At 38.1% G+C, this 14,205-nt stretch overlaps 1 protein-coding gene across 1 annotated transcript in view; it reads right to left on the minus strand.

Moving 5' to 3' along the window:
- Positions 1-4,299, minus strand: part of RTTN (rotatin) — an 86,560-nt gene extending 82,261 nt beyond the window's left edge. The window contains exons 1-4 of the mRNA XM_067292157.1: positions 4,109-4,299; positions 2,804-3,041; positions 2,018-2,216; positions 108-197 (exon numbers count right to left, since the gene is read on the minus strand). Coding sequence (XP_067148258.1) covers positions 108-197; positions 2,018-2,216; positions 2,804-3,041; positions 4,109-4,299 — 718 coding nt within the window. The remainder of the gene's footprint in view (positions 1-107; positions 198-2,017; positions 2,217-2,803; positions 3,042-4,108) is intronic.
- Positions 4,300-14,205: the final 9,906 nt, after the last annotated feature.

Here is a 14,205-nt window from a genome sequence, read left to right on the forward strand (position 1 = left end):
ATAGTAACAGGAAAAAGAACTGCCAATGTTATTTGTAATGAAATTTGATCTAAACTACACCTCCAAAAACTTTAATTAACATATTTGTGTTTTATAATTACACATACCAATTGTTCTTTTAGGAGGTATTTCTAACTGCTGCATGTGACTTCTATCTTGACAAAAGTATCCAGTGAATAACTCCTCCTGAGGTAGAACTAAAATAAATAAAGGGTAAGTTTTAAAATGTACACTGAAAAAAGAAATGCAAAACTCAATCTTCCTTCATGCTGTGCTTGAACTGCCTCCCTTTTGCCCTTCAGTTTTAACTTACTAATGAAACTGATTTAAAATAGTCTCAGATGATCAAGAAAGCAGGGTAGAAAGAATGTGTGACTGCATATTTTTATAATCATATTCTGCAACTGTTAAGCTTTTTCCATTTCCTTATGCTGCCTTGCATACCATGCAAACAATAGCAAATCAATTATACAAAATGAAGAATGAATCCAGTGAAGAATTGACAGCCACGAAAATGTTTTCTTCTAATCTACCTGGGTAGTAATAAAATTAATTTTTAAAATCAACTATTTAAAATCTCATTCTACCAAAACCGCTCTCTTCTGGCCAATGAAAAAGTTTTGTGTACTGAATGTAACATGTATATTACTATGTAATAAGTACAATTAATATATAGGGTATACAACAAAAAATATATAAATTATGTAACATTAAAAGCAACCACTCTGGAACACAGATGATAGCAATATTTGGTTCAAAGGATCAAACTAGACAGTGACCAGATTATAACCGTAAAATTTTTCCCAGTAACTGAATTTCAAACTGAAACTGAAATATATCATCTGTGTTGTTAAGTATTCAGACAGTTTAATCCACACATCCGTATAATTAACAGCATAAACAGGTATTATGTGCAATATTTCAGTTGGGTAGATTAGAAAAGGTAGAGTTTAAGAATGCATATGCAAAAGATTATTACATATTTTCTATACAGTGGCAATCTTAAAGTGGTAAAAATCTAGCTAAACTCTTGTGGGGACAGGAGGAGAGCAGAAGGGAAAAAAAAAAAAAAAAAATCAATGAACAGCTAGAACACAGTTGCAGCAAACTGAAACTCCAAGAGTTGGAAATGCTGCAGAAACCACAGAAAAATTACTTCATCCCTGAGATTGCATAGGATGGGTGCAATCACCATGGCCTACACTGCATTGTAAAACAGCAGTGTCTTTCCCACAATAACCAGGAGGATTAACTAGGGATTCTTCATGGTACATAATCTCCTCCTTTATAATTTTGTGCCTAAATATTTAAGACAGAAGAGGAGAATGATGTGGGTTTGCTTCTTGACTCGATCTAAGTGGTGCTATAAATCATTGTAATGATCACAACTACAGTATAACAGATTGACTTGTTTGTTTGAAGAGGCTAGATAATGGAAGCAAATTATAGCACCTCACACATTTTATGTAAGGATTATTTATTTTGCTATGACAAATGTTCATCCAAAACTAAACAGATAATGCATACAACACTAAACTAGTTTTAAAAAACCCTTCTACTATGATCTATCCTACTTCTATATTTTAATTTGAATTCCCCTCAAAGTTAAGTCTACTATCCAAAGAAAGGTAGCAAGGCATACTGGCGTAATTATTGAATTACTCAAAATTGCTACGCTTGCTGCCATAAAGCAGTCTTTTGAAGTTATTCCTGTGCCATGCCCTTTTCACATTATAACTAAAATGTTACAACATGAAGAAAAGGACAGAGAAGGTCTGATGACAGACAATAGAACTGCTCCTGTACTGAGGATTCCATTAAAGGAGTGGCACTATCCAACTAAGCTAATTCTAGGTTCACACTTTTTCTAACAGAATCCACCCTACCATACACTTCATTAAATTCCAAAACTATATTTGCCTATTATGACTGAAAAAATCTACTCTTCATACCTAGAAGCTTTTCATTTACTTTCTTTTCATTTTAAATAAGTCACACTTCCAAATATCTAATTTACCTGAATGATCTACTGAAGGCTGAGGCTGAGTTTGATAACACACTGATAGATAACTAGAAGGAATTCCAGAAGGAAGCAAGAACAGTCCATCCACAATCCCATCAATTATAGCCTGCAAATTTGGTTCCATGTTGGGGCGAAGCTGCGAGAAGAATTCCACTGCACCAATTCCAATCATTTGCTGGGCAGCAGATGGATGCTACATTAAAAAAATAATTGAGAAAGTTAGCTAGAAGAGTCTCAAAGTTTCTAAATCAGAGGGGAGGGAAAAAAGAGTTGTTATTAATATTTAAGTCAGATTTGGTCTTTAATTATCCTGGAAAACTGTTCATCAGTATCAAAGGTGGAGGATTTTTTTTCCCCCTCCTCTGCATAGTTGCCGTTTAATGATTAAAACTAAGAATGCAGTAAGAATGTAAGAATTTGAGATCTCTGATATTTCTGCAAAATTTTCTCAACTCTTCTAAAATATATTGTATCATTGTTTCAATCTTCACATTTCAGGAACAGAGCAAATACCTAGCTGCAAATCATGCCTGTAGAGGAAATCAAACACTAACTAAGAAACTGAAGAACCAGAGGAACTAAAGTAGAAACGCAGAGGGGTTATAACACAGCAAGTCACCTGAACTGTTTTCATTTCCATCTACATTCAGTGACTTTACTACTCCTTTTTTGTAAAACCTCATTACAAAGGGCTGCAAAATAGAATATTCTCCAATTTTATTTAGCTTTAGCATTCTAAAGGCATATACTTTAAATAAAAGTAGATGTTTCATGTCATACCTTAATCAAATTGTTCATGAAATTTAGTACTTCCTCCTTCATTGGTACCACTGGAAAATTGAACCACTCCAAAAGATTAAGGAAAAGCAGTTTTTCGTGGACAAGATCAGCATATGCAATCAAGTTATGATCTAGTTTAAACAGAATATTCTTCAGAGATCGCTCTCTTATCTCTGCCAGCTCATGACCTGCTCCCAAAAAGGTATAAAAAAATAAAATTATCTCACATAACTGATTTCTTATTTAGATAGAAAGAATACTGTCAAAGATTTGTGAAAAGCTTGCATTTGTCAGTGTTGTGCTTACCAGGAATACAACTACGATTGTACTCACCAGCACTAAGCTAGTCAAGTGTATTTGTATGGTGTAAAAGGGACAGAATATTACAGAACATACTGATATAAACAGGTGACAAATACAAAACAAGAAGAGGGCCTCTTTCTTGAAACGCACAACTAAATTCTGAAATACTCTCTCAGAACGTATAGAGGATGCTGAAAGCTGACCTACATTCGTGAAAGCAATCGGACAAAAATCTACCCAAGCCAATCAAACGCACACCACATCTGAAGGCCTCCAGCATATCTCAGGGAAGCATCACTGCGTGCTTGCCGCTCACTGTCTCCCACAGATCTGCTATAGGCCAAGGTGGAAAACGGGAGACGGGGCGAATCGGGCCTCCAGCCCGATGCAGCAGGGCCATTCCTGTGGCCGGGCAGGAACAGTCACCCTCCGTGTGGGAGGGAAACAGCCCTCACGTCCCCACCGTGTACACGAGTAGGAGTGCTCGCCTGCATACCTGATCGGTTTGTCTCCTAAGAAACCCCAGTAAAATCCCCCCAAATGGGATGACTGGGAGAAAGGAAAAAGGGGAGAAGCATAAACCGCCCTGGCCAAGTAACGCAGCTGAACGTAAGGGCAGGAGAGCCGCCAGCTCACGGCACCTAAGGGAGGCGGGAGCCGGGAAAAGAGGAGAAGTAACTCAGTGGCTGGGCGACAGGTCGCGCCTCCGTCTAGGGAGAAAAGCCTGTATAAGAGCGGGATGTGCACTGGGTGCTTGCTGTGAGAACAATGGAGCCAGAGGAGACAAAAGGGGGGCGGAAAAAAAACCCTCGCCTTCTCCCTGACAGCAGGTCTACGGCGGGGAAATGGGCCGTAGCGCCTGGCGGGGGAACGGCAACGGTACCCCTGAACGGCCGGGGCCCGGTACCTCCTGCGCCGCTGCGGCAGAAGAGGCGTGGAGCAGGAGCCCAGGGACGCGCAGGCAGCGCGGAGCGCAAGGGGGGCGGAGGCGGGAGCCGTTACCGAGCTTCCTGACGAGCGCGGATAGCTCCATACCGCCGGCGCACCTCTGCCCGCCAGAATTCAACCGCCGCGCCGGTTCCGCTACCAACAGCCTCCGCCGAGCCACAGGCGGCCGCGGTGCACCTTGGGAAGCGTAGTCCTTCGCCTTTCCCAACGGCTTCCTCATTTGCTTTTCGTTGCGCGCTAAGCATCCTGGGAGCTCTCGTTCCCCCCCGCGCAAGCCCCATCGCGGGGCGGCCTGCGGCGAGAACGAGAATAACTACAACTCCCGTCCAGCCCCGCGGCAGGGGGCGACCGGCCGTTACCGCCTGGGGGGCTCTCGCGTCGCTAGGGGAGCCCGCAGGGCGGGGAGATGGTGGCGGCGCTGGTATCACCGTCAGTCGGCCGTTGGCGGGGCGAGGGAGTGACCTCGCTGGTGGCCCAGGGGAGCTCCCTCAGGGGGGGCCGGCGAGCTACAGAGGGCAGCGTCGGAGTTACAGCATTCCCGCCAGCTATGAAAGAGCTCTTGCTCTCGTTTCATGTCGTTGCCTTGCTCTGGCCCTGCGTGCGGTGACTGGGCCGAAGCCGCTTACTCGTGCGGGCCAGCCTCGCCGCCGCTGGGAGCCCTGTGGAGGCCCCAGCGCCTGGCGCCCTCCCGAGGCCATTTCTTCATCAACCGCGAAATAGGACAGTCTTCCAGTATTTCCCCAGCGGAAGTGATTAGTTTGGAAAACGATGCTGCCAGACACGATTTTGTGGAGTTCTGCTGTTAAGAACCTCTGTCCATTTTTCAGGTTTTCTTGGCAGGAGGACTGACTTTCCCAAACGATTCCACTTGGGGGTCTGAATGAGCCAAATGAGTAACTGAAAAGTTGTAAAATCTCAAAAATCTACAGTAGTATTTTTCTGAGAGAAAAGGAACACTTAGAAATGGATTTGCATTTCAGTAACAATAAGTGAGGATTCAAAAATTTCGGTGCAAACAGGCTTCAGATGGATACATGCAATTATTAGCCTGCTTTTGCCAACTTGACATTAATTACCCATGTCCTCAAACTGCACGCTCTTTCCATCAGTATCCAGTGCAATACTCAGCTATGCTATTTACCATGAAAAAGTACTCAATCATGCTATCTGAAAATCTTTGTATTCCCAGCCTTATGGCTCGAAATGCACTACCTCAATAGTACTGCAATGGTCCTGAGGGTTAGTCTGTGAACACCATCTACTTACTCTCTAGCAGCATTCAGAAAAATAAGCACATCTGTAGCCATTGCAGTCCATACTCTGAAGGAAATTGCCACATTGGTGTTCTACTTGTAGCTTAAATATGAGCTCTGCACATAACTCTGGGAAGATGACTGCCGTCATTCCTCCATGTTTATTTGCAACTTCATTTCTAAAAATGAGTATTAGTTGTCTGAGTCCAGACAGTCAGGAAAGAGTCTATTTTCTTCATCCTTCAGTGCCCTTATGACCTGGGTTTGGAAACCAGAGAATGATGTATGTTTATAGTAATCACTGAGTACTTGCTAATGTTTCTTTGATGTGTCTGAAAACATTGCAAATAGCTCTTGCTGACTCATATATGGATAATGGATAATGGGATGCAGCAGGGGGAATTATGAAGGTTTTTTTTTCTTGTGCATGTAACCTAGACTTCAGAATTACATTGCCTTGTTCATAATGTAAGGCAATTTCACAAAGCAGAGTTTGCACAGAGTAAAGAAGCATAGAATATCATAGGATGTCTGACCAGAAGATTGATGGGTTTTTTTGAAAGATGGTACTTACTTCATAATTGGAAAAAATAAACTGATGGCAGGATAGCAAGTGGTGGATGTTGTTGCATGTGTATGCTCATGCAAAAGTTTTTGCATGTATCTGCAGATGCACAAATCAAAATGGCTGTAATTTTCATGGTTTATTTTTTGATGTCATATATTGCATAAGAAAAACATTTTATCTGCACCCAACAAAAATGTGAAAAGTGTCTAATTTCTAAAATGACATATGTCACTATCATTTCAGTTTATGCCTAATTGCAGTTCCACCCTGGTCTCTGTCACTGTGCTATTATTTCACAGTAAACTTAAATGAATGCCCTTCACCTGATGTATTAAGGCTCTACTAAATTCTTAATCGCAACTCAGAACTGTCCATCATTTTGCAAGACAGTATTGTATCTGTGAAGTAATAAAACAAAGGGACTTTATTAAACTAATTGTAAATGTACTATGCTTGCTGCAATTAGTTTTTTCCACAAGAGGCTGGATCTATCAGTGCTTTTCAAGCGCAATTACAAAGGAAGCATCACTGACTGAGTAAAAATTCCTTCTAGCTGTGCACTATATGCTCATATAATGAAAACTGAAGTGCTCCCATCAGACGGGTATAGGGCTGCTCACATTTCCCCTAGTAGGTTTGGTACAAACTTTATGAGATGCCATACAAGAAATTTACCATAATAATGGAATGTATTTGTATCTCTTTGTCAAGCAAGAAGGAATCGCTGAAGCAGTCATTTCCTGACATAGACTAGCTAAGAACTTTTCTTCAGGAAAAGGCATAGGTCAATATAGGACCTTCTCATCTCTTTAAATATGGTCAATCTAGATTGCATCAGGAATACAATATTTTCTTACATTGTGTTCAATGTCTGAATTATACAAATACACACGAAAGATGCACAAAAGATTCACAAAGTCGTCTTCAATACGCAGCACATGTAAACTCTCCGTTATCAATACACTCCTCTGCATTGTCAGTGCTATCGATTTCATTCAGATTTTCTTAACTGAAGGCCTGATTAAGTTCGACTCTGAAAGATATTTTTGGCCTTGAACAGCAGTTCCAATTTTGCTGCTCCTGTTTTTGACCAGAGATAGGATTGTGTGTACCCAAAACAATGATTTGGGGGCACACTGTATGAGCTGGTGCAATATATTTTATACTAACATGACTCAACACCACTATTAAATTAAGATGATCAACTGTAATCAAATGTCATATTCATTGTTACAAACATAAGAATGGTATGTTAAGAATGAAGTGTATCTTTTAAGGAAAACTAAAAATCCCTTTTACTGCATATTCAAAATGAAAGAAACTGGGGATGGATTCAGTAATTATTGTTAGGATTGTGATAAAACCTAAACAGGAGAAGACTGGTCTCTCATTACTGGAAGTGCTGATTCCTTACGTGCATACTCCTTCTGCTTTGGACTCCCACTAATGCCTCAGCTTTCTGGCCTACCTGCTCTTCCCATTAACCTTCAGATTCCTATAACTATTTCCCAAATCAGTTTGATTTTTTTCCTCTCCTTTGGCATTATTTAACACGAGTATCTGTTCTACCATGTATATTCTTATCGATCTGTAGTCAAAATGTGTAGGAGTTTCGCCACTGGGGAAATTAGTCACTGCATCTCATTTACAATGTCCCTTGCTGCTTCCTTACTGTATTCTACATATGTTCTGCATTAAAGAACTGCCTACTCCTCTCTCATCTCATGCTTGGTTTCTATAATTCAGATAACTTTTTTCAATCTCTTTTATATCAGCTGTGTTCTATCCCAAGCTCTACTTTTGTGCCAAAAGCTGTCTTCAATAAAATCTCCCAAATCTGTAGGCCCTTGGGTCAGTCTATTGTCATTGTCTGAAATGATACTTGAAGGTACAAATCTTTTAATATGGGATGCTCTTTAATTTTGAAATTTCCCTTCACCTAAATGTCTTAGAAAGAGATGAGCTTGAAAAAAGCTTTTTCAGAGTCTTTTTTTTTTCAGAGTTTTCAGAGTCTCCTCTTATTTGACATTGTAAAATATTTTTGGATATAATGTCAGTGAATCATTCAATGCAGGATAAAGTCTTATTTTCTCTACATTCCTTTATTAAAGCTCTCTATTCAAAACAAAATTTACTTCCTTTCCTTATGGCTTTTTAGTTCTGTCCTCTTATGTTCCTAAAGTTACTCGAAGATCACCATATCAGAGATTACTCTGATAATATTCTCACTGTACTTCTGAGCTTAACTGCTGCAACTTCTGATTTTCTGTGTATATCCTGCTATCTGACTCTTTACATATGCCAAAGAGCAGCAGCCTTATGTGTAAGAAACATCAGAGCATGTGGGATGCAAAAGACTAATTCCAGATGCCTCTCAGAAGAGAGCACCAAATAGGGACTGTGATACCCCAACCTCACTGACTGCTGCAGCTACCACAAACCCTACTACCTACTAGCTGAAAGAGGATTGCAAGAAGGAATGAAAGAAAGCAAAGGGAAGGGGAACATTGGGAATGGAAGGAAATAGAAATGGCAGAATACTGTGCTAGATTGGTCTTCCCCAATAAGGCATTTCTTACGGTCTACTTTGATCTTATCTGAGGAAACATATATCAGGAGGATTCTTTAGTTATTTGTCTCCTCTAAACGTTGTTAGAACAGAAAGGGAATACTGCTCACAGAGTTTAGAGAAATCAGCTTATTAGCCATTATAGCTCTAAAACTATCCTCCTGTAACATGTCATCTTTTAGCATTTGTCAGATTCCAAAACTTTCAAAAGAGAGATGTAGCCCACAGACTTTTTAATGACCTTTTTACAGGCAGTAAGAATCTTCTTCCCTCAGAAATATAGGACCAACTTAAAATAAATGTTGGATGTTTCTTTTACCAAAATGAAAAGGCTAGATTAAACTGATGTAAATTGTATCTGCACCCACTTCACAGAAAGGGCTGGCAATGCAACGCCTAGCATACAGCTGCACTGCTGATTGCTAGATTGCTTTATTTGAGGGCCCACTGTGTTACATAAGATTTCTGGCGCAGGATGCATAATTACCAGTCACAAATCTCTTCCTTTTTATAAACAAATTCTAGTTATATCATTGAAAATTAACAAATTATTCTGATAAAACACTGGATGTTATTGAAACAGCTAGTGGTTTAATTTATCTGTACCGATGCATTTCTTTACTGTGTTTAGATAATCTAGTGCATTTTTAGTGCATTCTGAAGGGACCTTCTTCTGCAGTTTATTACTTAGATAATATTAAACATCTCAAGAGGGTCTACTATTCTAGGTGCAAAATATACTCTTAAGAATTGGTAAAGTGTCATGGGGGATTACCTTCTGCTAACACTAATGCTGTACATCGTTGTCAAGGATAAAAACAGATTTAAAAGAATCAGTTCTTGAATTTGGAAGATATTCCCATTTTAGTCAACACTGCAATATTTTTGTTTTTATACCGATGTAGCTCTAACTAAATTATCAAATCTAGGTCAAAACAGGAAATAATTCCTCTTCAAATATTGATGGAATAATCATGTTTGTAGCATGTATTAGTTTATGGACTAGTAAAAACCTAGGGTGACATTAACAGAACTGAATACACTTTTAAATAATTAATATTATTTTAATTAATAATATTAGTATCTTCAACTTATATGTAACTTTTTATCTGGCTGAGAAAATGAGTTGTCCAAACTTATGTTATTATCCCTACACAACTCAGCCACATAGTAATATTCATGAGTCCATCCATTAATTAGCCATTACACTTACCTCATAGTCTCTGAGTTATAGGAGAAAAGACAAAGCTGTGCTGAGTGCCTCCATTTTAGTACTTTTTTCCAGTATTGCCCTTTCCTTGGAATGAATAAATAGCCAAAAACAGTGCCAAAGAAAGAGGAAATGAGATTCTGTTTCCATTCTGTCTTTTCAAGAATCTACCGAGTTCCTCAGACCTATGATTGTAATAAATAAAGGATGGCCTGCTGTTAATGCACAGGGCTTGCATCCAGCAAACATTCTAGGTTCACTCAATCGCATCAGGCAGAAAGGACAAGGGAGACAAAATTACCAATGCAGAAATTCAATTGTAAATTCCGTCCTGTCTTGAGTAGGGCACAATTTCTAAAGAGAAAGACAGTGATTCTCACGCAGCAGTGATTTGATCTGAGATGCAGCTGGAATTGTATATTTCATATTTCTCAACTCTTCTCAGTTTTGGGGAAGTGTTGAAAATATAATAGTCATATGCTGAAATATTTGGACAATGGAGTTCTTTGTCCCATGTTCAAGTGAAAGAAATATTATAAGGAACATTTTCTGTTGCCAAGATCCTCAAAATCTTCAAAATATTTTTATTTCTATCTTGAACACAATTTCAGAGTGGTATATGCCATATATATATCGATCGTCCCTAATATGGATCTGATTTCCTGCTTTCTTCCGTGTCTTTCCTAAAGTTGGAAACAGAATCTTGGAAAGCAGGTATCTTGATATATCATTCTTTGTCTTCTATTACTACTCTTTAGTACTCCTTGCATAGGCCTAATAACTGTTAGTGACTCTAATATTTCTCAGTTGCTATAAGTGAGGTCAGGCGAATGCTGTGTGACTTAACATTGCTCACAAATCTGACATCGTGACATCTGCAAGAAGGGTAATTGCCTGAATGTCCTTGGACAGTAATCAGTCTTTGAACGATGTGGGACTTTCTCAATTTTTTGGCAAGCTTTCAAAGCTTGTTAAGATAGACCTGGAATATTATGTACTTTTTTATGACTACAGATCTTAGAGCAAATATGCTGCTGTTAATATGATGTGTAAATTGATCTAAAGTATTTTGTAGGATTGTCATACAGTTGTGTTCTTTACTGTGGCATGAAATCCTACTCTACATGCCTTTTGAATAAACCAAGTGATTCTTAAAAAACTATTTATTTTTATAGGGACACACATAGCATAAAATTAAAAATGAAATTCTCAATCTTTTGATTAGGCTCACAGTCTGAATAAAGTCATCAAATGTAAGCAAGTTTGTATTCTATTAATAAAGATCATGGATTTTTTTATGTGTTTGAAATTAAAGTCCAGCTTTTAGATCAAGACAGCAGATGTATATGCAAAGCCTTGAAGGTTCTGGATCTCTACTGACTACAAATTCTGTGCTTTTTTTAAAAATTTACTAAAATATTCAAAACAAAAATAAGCAAAAATGGAACCAAAAAGCATATAATGAAGCAAGTGTTAATGGTATTAGCCTGTACCAAAAAGAAAACAATGCAATTATCAAATCAATATAATATCGGAGTCAAATAAGCAAAGCAATCTAAACATAGAATTTGAATTTGCTGTCAAATGCATTGCACCATTCCAAAAGCATATTTTAATGCTTTTTAATAAATATTTTAAAATAAATGTAATAAATATAGGAAACTGACTGTCTATTCTATTGTAAATTTCTAGTAAGGAATTTTTTTCAGTTATTTGAACCTGTGATTTGATGCTGGCCAAGTATCTTAATGTTAATATGAGGTTAATATCAAATATCTGAACTAGAACTAGATAAACATGCCTCTGAGGGAGTCTTGAGCACTTTCCTCCCTTCAATTGCAGTGAAAATACAACAGTTTAGACTTTAGCAGAGTATTTTTGGTAAGCAGAAATTAGTCAATTCATATTTACCAGAAATTTCGGCTGATGATCTGAAGTAACTTAGAATTTGTAAGCATGCAAAGCATTATCAATTAATTTATGAAATATTTAACACTGGTCAAAATTCAGAAACTCACTTTCTGGCCACTTTCCCATGTGAATTTCACAAGTATTCCCTTAAGCATGCATGCACTCAGACTACACTTAAAAAATACAAAGAGCAAAAGATCTCCCAAGTAATAAAAAATAAAAAATGAAAAACAGGACACCTTTGAAAGGATGTTGAAGATTCTTCATTTCTGGATGTCTTTTGGACTCTATAAAGTTGAACTGTGAATCTGGACAGGAACATTATATCATTTTGGCAGAGCCCTTCTTGTTAATGGTCCTTCATCAGCTCCCTGGATATGGGTCAAAGGCTGCCGTGTCCTGATGCCAGTGTCAAGATGTGCTCTGCCCAAAGTGATTTCTTGGAAACTTTTAAATATCTGTTTTCCTCCAGCAGCAGGAAAATTTATGGCTTCTCAGGCCTAGGACTGATTGATTTGCATATTTTCTCACTCAGCCTTGTATCTCTCTCTCAGTTGTTAACAATCAAAGACTGTCAGCTGGTGTGTTTTGAATGGCAACTCCTACATTTTTTCTGATCTTATAAGCACTTTTTCAAAAGCGGCATAGTGAAATTCACCTGTAATATTTCTCCAGGATACAGGGAATGCATGAAACCTATTTTCCATAAGAAACTTTGGTTCTGTCTTTTAAAAATAGGCAGTTTTCCAAATATCCTGAGAACATTTTTCAGAAGTCACTTTGAAAGTGTAACCATATGTATGCCTTCACCTAGTCATATTTTCTTAGTTAACTGACAAAAATAAGTTTTAGCTAATGTCACCCTGCTAAGTCAGAATAGCTGCCAAGAAACAAGCTGGATGGATCATATCCTGCCTCAGGAATTAATCACAGAACTAATTTTTAGCAAGATCCAGACTCTCCAGATCTCAGTGGTGGTGGGCAATGAATAATATACAGAGGAGAAGGGACATTGATTCATTTTCAGGTAGCTGAATGCACTGTGTTCATGTACTGGTATGTGTAGCCCGAGAGAATAAATGAGGCATTCACAGAGAGACACCTAGCATGGATGCCAACTTGTCATTTTTACAATATTTTCTGATCATAATTTCATTTGGTTAGCATACTAAATATAAAAGACAGAAGCTTCAGTCACACTCAGTGAAGAAGAGGTTATGTGTTAAAATACTGAAGCTGTCAGCACTACTGATGTCAGCACTACTTAAAAAAAAAACAAACCAAAACAAAAACGTGTGTTTTACCAGCACTGTGGGTTTACATATATGTGTAAGTAACACAAGGAGAAGATTACCACAAAGTCTGTCTTCACCAGTCTCTGATTTCCACCTACATTTGCCTCCGATTTTGCCAGGGTGCCTAAAGGTGTGAATTATCTGATGACATGCATTATCTGTGACTTTATTTTCAAATGTGGGCACTTTTAAGGGATGTGAATACCCCGCGGGATGGATAAGCATGAAAATATAGTAAGCGTTGTGTTGCTGTTGATGAGTCTGTTTTGATTGGTTGGTTTTCCAAGCATAAATGACATCAAAGTTCTGTCATCATCGAAAATTCTGGCAATGTCTTTTTCTAGTTTCATACAGGAAAACTTTATTGACAACATCCTAAAGATACCAGACATATGACACATGCTGTGCCAAAAATATTTTATTTTATTCAGTACTGAATTCTTTAAGATCTTGGTTCCCACATTCCTCTTAATCTATCTACTAGCAATTTTTTTTTACAAAATATGCATATATGGATTAAACTGTGATAAAATTAGAAGATGCTTTAATCTTCTTTTTATCATAGAAGACACATTCTCTTTACAGACAATGTTTGAACATTCCCAAACCCTATACTTAGTGAAGAAAAATACACTGTTTATTCTATGAATGATGTAATGGTGGGTGTTAGGAGAAATGCCACTGTTTTGTTGGACAATGCTGCTATTCTTCTGTTTTCAGGACAGAAATCTATGTTTCCTAACATAATGATACTTCTTTTTTTTTTTTCTTTTAAGTTGAGCACTTTGCAATTTAAATTCTGGGTATTGAATGTAGGTCATAGGAAAAGAGGGCCAGCTAACCATGTATACCTTCCAGTTCTTAATGTCTAGGGCAGAGGAAAGAGTAATTTAGTATCTGTCTATTGCTGTGCTCACTGCCTGCAGGTAGCAGATTTATACTTACCTCTAAGAAAGCAATTTATTATAGAAATATTCCATAAAATTTGTCTCTCAGTTTGCACTAAGCAAATTTTCAGAACTCATATTGAAGGAAACCTGGATTAGACAGCTGTAGCAGAGGTCCTGCCAACCTAAAGTAGTTAAACAGCTCTTTTAACTAATAAGAAAGCTCTAGCTGAAGAATGTAAAGGCCCTTTCCAGTGCCAGCAGGATTCTTGTTACAATTTTATTAGCCTTACAATTATAAAATAACTAATTTCATTAACAATCCATTTGAGCTGTGTGACCCTTTCAGAGAGAAGGATGTAAATTCTTTGTTACTAGTGCTACATAATCATTTGTCTGATATGCAGCACAAATCGCTTTGTTAGATCTAAATCTTTTCATTCGCTCAATTCAGAGGT

This window comes from Apteryx mantelli, chromosome 2 (assembly GCF_036417845.1).
Source record: "Apteryx mantelli isolate bAptMan1 chromosome 2, bAptMan1.hap1, whole genome shotgun sequence".
Lineage (NCBI taxonomy): Eukaryota > Metazoa > Chordata > Aves > Apterygiformes > Apterygidae > Apteryx > Apteryx mantelli.